This window comes from Arachis ipaensis, chromosome B7 (genome assembly GCF_059453495.1).
Source record: "Arachis ipaensis isolate K30076 ecotype BB chromosome B7, ASM5945349v1, whole genome shotgun sequence".
Lineage (NCBI taxonomy): Eukaryota > Viridiplantae > Streptophyta > Magnoliopsida > Fabales > Fabaceae > Arachis > Arachis ipaensis.
In genome coordinates, this window is record NC_142442.1 from 90,519,346 (window position 1) to 90,524,865 (window position 5,520).

At 34.2% G+C, this 5,520-nt stretch overlaps 1 protein-coding gene and 1 long non-coding RNA gene across 2 annotated transcripts; both read right to left on the minus strand.

The window, feature by feature from the left end:
* Positions 1-339: 339 nt before the first annotated feature.
* On the minus strand, positions 340-1,584 carry LOC148553332 (uncharacterized). The gene has a single exon (XM_088492652.1). The coding sequence runs from the start codon at positions 1,543-1,545 to the stop codon at positions 340-342; it is 1,206 nt and encodes a 401-aa protein (XP_088348778.1). The 5' UTR covers positions 1,546-1,584.
* A 208-nt stretch (positions 1,585-1,792) lies between these two features.
* On the minus strand, positions 1,793-4,044 carry LOC107607378 (uncharacterized). Its single transcript, XR_015892069.1, has 4 exons — positions 3,810-4,044; positions 3,542-3,571; positions 3,348-3,431; positions 1,793-1,878 (listed from the first exon to the last, which is right to left on the minus strand). It is a non-coding gene; the product is annotated as an uncharacterized LOC107607378 (long non-coding RNA).
* Between the last annotated feature and the right edge of the window lie 1,476 nt (positions 4,045-5,520).

Genomic DNA, 5,520 nt, shown 5'->3' on the forward strand with positions numbered 1-5,520 from the left:
TCCCAAAAACTACTCCAAGAGCATCAAGAGGAGAATTAACAGTTGATTCCATTGGTTGTTGGCTGCTATGTGCTTCAATCTTCTCCTACTTATAAAAAAAAGAGAAAGAATAAAAAATAGTATTATCTTATAAAAAAGAAAGAAAAAGAAATACAAACAAGTTACTTATTTCACTTTAGTCTTACGGTGATGCCCCAAAAAATACCATTTTCCACCATGCTTTAATGTATATGAATCAGCGTTGAAGTTACATGTGGGACAAGCATATTTACTGTGTACGTTCCACCCAAATAAGTTACCAAGGCCTGGAAAATCACTAATTGTCCACATTAATGCTACTCATAATGTAAACATTTCATTCTTGAACCTATCTAATGTTTGAACACCATCATGCCACAACTCTTTTAACTCCTTGATAAGAGGTTGTAAGTATACGTCTATGTTGTTTCCCGGTATTTTCTCTCCGGGAATAATCATTGACAAGAAAAGTGATGTTGGCTTCATGCACTCTCGTGGAGGTCGGTTGTAAGGAATAAGCACCACTGGCCAAATGCTATAGTTTGTACGTAAAGCTCCAAAAGAGTTGAATCCATCAGCTGCAAGACCAAGACGTACATTTCGAGGATCTTCGGCAAACTTATCATGAAGTAAATCGAATGTCTTCCAAGCTTCAGAATCCCGCGGATGCCTCCTCTTCGAATCTTTCTTTTCTGCCGAAGCATGCCATCGCATTGATTGTGCAGTTTTAGAACACATGAATAATCGTTGAAGTCTTTGTTTTAGTGGAAAGTATCGCAAGATCTTTGCCGGTTTCTGCTTTTTGGCATCGCTCCATTTAGATGTCTTGCATCTTTTGCATTCTTGCAAATCTTCTTCCTCCCCCCAATATAACATGCAGTCATTAGGGCAAGCAGGTATCTTGGTATAATTAAGCCCTAGTTTGTTTATGATTTTCTTGGCCTCATAGAATGTATTTGAAATCTTCGCATTTCCAAAAGCATGTTTTATTAACTTGAGGATTTCGATCATGGGTTTGTCGCTTATTCTGTATAAGCACTTTATGTGATACAAACTAATCAAGAAAGACAGTTTTGAATACTTTGTGCAACCTTCATACAATTGCTCATTATCGTCTTCCAACAACTTGTAAAATTCTACATTTTCTCCATTGTGCTCTTCATTTTCTGCATCTTCTATGTTGTCTTCATCTCCATCTCCATCTTCATTCAAGTCAGGTCCAGCAACTCCAAATACGTCATTGAGCTTTGTTACCATTGGATGTTGAGATGTCGAATCATCTTGTACAATTTGACTAGTTTGATGAGCTTGTGACCCAACTCCAACTGCTTCTTCACCATGCCAATACCAAACTTTGTAGTTTTCTGGAAATGGCTTGACTATTAAATGTTCAAAAACTTTCTCTCTTGTTTGCCACTTGCCAAAACCACACACCGAACAAGGGCATTTAATCTGACGACCCCCAAGAGATCGATGCTCAAAAGTGAAATCCAAAAACTTGTTTAGACCATCTTTATACTCGTGCATGTTTCATGATTTTCCAATCCATGACTTATCGATTGACATGATTAAGAGGGACTACAAAGAGGAATATTAAAAAATCTATTCATTAAAAATCTCTCTCTCTCTATCTCTCATATTAACTAGGAAACTAACTAGTATATATCAGCAGGCGCTACTATAAAAAGAAATTCTTGTATGTGCAAATTAGATATCAAACAAATACTTAAATAGTACTCTAAAAGAAATTATAAAAAAAAATTGTAATTACCTCTTTCAAATGATAATTTTGTGGCTGTAACAGTGGCTTTGTGAACTTTTCTTTCTCAAGTAATTGTATATATGCAAATTAATTTTTTTCTACAAGATAAAAAGAGACAAAAAAAATAAATTGAGCAAATATTTTATTCTCAAATTATAATTTATAAAAATTTTTTTTATAAAACTCATATTATATTAACTAACTAACTAATTATTTTATATTCATATATTATACTGTTTAATTATTATTTAATTAAACAGATTATATTACAACAATATGTGGTTGTCAAGCTAATGGGTACAGAGTACAAACTGTTAGTAACTTAGTATTATAAGGTTTAGGGTAACTGGTGTAGAGTCCAAACTCCAAACTGTAATATAATGTAACATTTTAGAAGGGGTATTGGGCCATGATAGTAATAATAGATAGATGTTCAAATCAATTTTTTCGTCCCTATTTGCAAGTGGGAACATTGATCATGACTCCTCTCAAGCACATTTCATGCTTGATTACAATCCTAGTGACATACAAATAGATATAGGCCCTACCTATATATATTTACATGATTTGGATAACATCACATACGTATACATTACAAACAGAGCCATATTCCATCCCTAATATGAATAAGAAATTAAAAGACACACTCTTATATAACTCCAAGATCAATTATGCACCTTGATACTTATCTTCAATAATTACAAACAGCTACAAATAATAATAATAATAAATAGTACTAATGAAATAGAAAAACCACAGAAAGGGCATTATATATAGAAAAAGATATATATGTATTTTGATATATAATTGATTGAACACATAATAATAACAAAAACAAAATATATATAAGGAAGAATAACAAAAAGAGCATGCATTCAATTCAGGCACTACTGCTCTTCAATCAGAAGGGGAAGTCTTGGTCTTCAAGCAATAGAGGGAATCTTAGAACCTTAGAAATTAGCTATTAAACACGGAAAAGAAACAACTGAACCAAAAAGAAGTAACATAAATCATTAAAAGAATAACCAATTTGCCTCCATATTACCAACATAAAGAGAGAAAATTATTAATCAATTACATCAAGGACTAATTACTTATTCCAGAAATTCAGTCATTAAACTTAATGATTAACGAGCAAGACACACAAAGAAAATACTAAAACTTCCAGAATCAAGTTTAGCAAATTCACCAACTAAGAACATAAGAATATGGGGAATAAGACTAATTAGTAAACAACAACTGCATCAAGAATGGTCCCCGAGCTCAAAAACCACAATCTGAATGACCAAAACCCAACAAACTAATTGCAAAGTAACATCACCTACTAAAGACAAGTTCAAATGTTCTGTAAAAAACAAAACTTAGCAAAGGATATATGAAACCAGCTGGTAACAGCTCAAAAAAACAAATAAGAAGAAACCTTCACACGAGAAACAATAAGAAAACGTTAACAGCACAGAAAACCAGCAATTCAATTATCACATAGAAAATTTATTGTAAAAACAAAATTGAAGATGGAATTAATGGAAATATATCAATGAAAGTAGAATCAGATTGAAAATATTACCCTAAGCGACCAGAATTCAAAAGAGAATAAGTTTCCAGATCTGGGAATCACTTAAGCCCCCCTCCAGTCTTCGAGACTAACGACCTATGGAGAAGAAAACCCACAGAACAGGAAGAAAGAAGATTACAGAGAGATAAAGCTATAATTAGTTTTATAAAATTGAAGATAAATGTGATTAAGGAATTTTTCCATACCCCTTTTAATTCAATTTCAAATGCTTGCACCTGATATCAATACAAAATTAGTCATATAATTAGAACATTGCAAATTAGTCATATAAATGAATTTTGTACAGAAGATACCAACTTAATAACATTGCAAATTAGTCATATAATTAGAACATCCAAGATATGAATTAGAGATCCAATATTTTGTTTAGAATAGAAAGAAGCAAATTCAGGATGACTGCAATCATGTTGATGCATTATTAGAAATTTAAAAACAAATTTAAATCAAAACTACCTGCTATTAGTGTATTAAACAGTTTAGGCATTTGGCAATCACTGCTGTTTCAAGCTGAATGAGGAAGCCATATGTCAAGGAACTGAAATCCATGGACCAAAATGGCCTACATTACGAAATGCACAAAACAGTATCATTACACCAATAGCCACTGCAAACATCAGAAACTAGATGAGTGAATCCCAAATCTTTGCTCTTCAAAAGTACTGGTAACCATCTCCAATGCCATCAAACATAGGAGATTTGTTCAATGAAAGCACCATTTGATACGAATTTGCATCAAGAATATAGAGAATTAGAGATAATCAGAGAGAATAGGAGATAAATCCCTAGAATTAAGGCCAAATAGAGAAAATAGAATTTCTAATTATATCATGCATATCCCACATTATTACATCATATTTCTATTTATAGTATAATTCTCTAATTGAGCTAGCCCAATACTAATCCTATCAGCATGTTGTTAGAAGAGATCATGTAGATATTAATCTCAGACTGACATGAGTCAATCCAGGCAGTAGTAAATCATTCCGGAGGTGATTGGCAACCTCCAAGAGCATGGTGGATGTTTTGTATTAGGCACATCGGCAACAACTTCTTAAGGTCATTCAAAGTTCCACACTTGCAAAAACTTGTGGTCAATATTGGATATTCAAGGACAATGGAGGAGTACAACATCAACTATAAGAGGTTGCAAGAGCGAGGTGAGGCATATGCCCGGTGGTGCGATGCCATTGGACTTAGACACTGGTTATTGGCATTTGACGAGGGACATCGATTGGGCCCCATGACGATAAACCTTGTCGAGTGCATTTCAGTACTGAAGGGTACCCAAAACCTCCCTGTTTTGGCGCTTGTCCGAGCAACATATTATCGTTTAAACGAGCTACTTACGCAAAAGAGTGTCGAGGCTCACGATCGCAAGCGGGCTAGATTTACTTTCTCTACTTTTGTACAACAGCGGATAGAAGCAAATATGCAACGTGCTTGAAATATAGTTGTGCACCGGTTTGATAGACGAAACGAGGTATTTGAGGTGCGTGAAATGCCTAATGCAAAGGTGTTGGCAGTTGATCTTGTGCGGCAGAATGTGACTGTGGGCACTTTCAGGTGGAATGACTACCATGTTGACATGTTATTACTTGTTGTGTCAACCAGCAAGTCAACTGGTAGCTGTATGTGCATGATGTGTACAAGATTACAGAGGTTTGTAAGGTTTACAGATTTGAGTTCGTACTATTAGATGATCCAGAGGCATCGCCTTTTTATTCGGGACCGACATTGGTCTCTAATCCAAGCAAAACTTATATTATTTATTAAATTTAATATTTACAAAGTCAATTAAATATCATAGTAACATTAAATACAAGCAAAACTAATGTTATTATCTCATATTAACTCAAAAAAATTAAGATTAATTAAAATTACAAAAATAAAAAAATCAAATTACAAGAAAAAGGAAAATTATCAACTCACATCTATCCTTCGGATGAGAAGTTTGGTTTCAAACCTCGGTTCGAACAGGAGAAGTACGCCATGATAATGTGCTTTGGATGATCCATATCTCAGGGTTAGACACCGATTAGCATAATGAACTATCCATGTGGCTGAGAGCCCTCACAGTCCAGGCACAATGACACAATTATCAAGAGCGTGCTCTACCACTAAGCTAATAGCCCGTCGTGTGGGCCTCCCAAGATGATCCAAATAA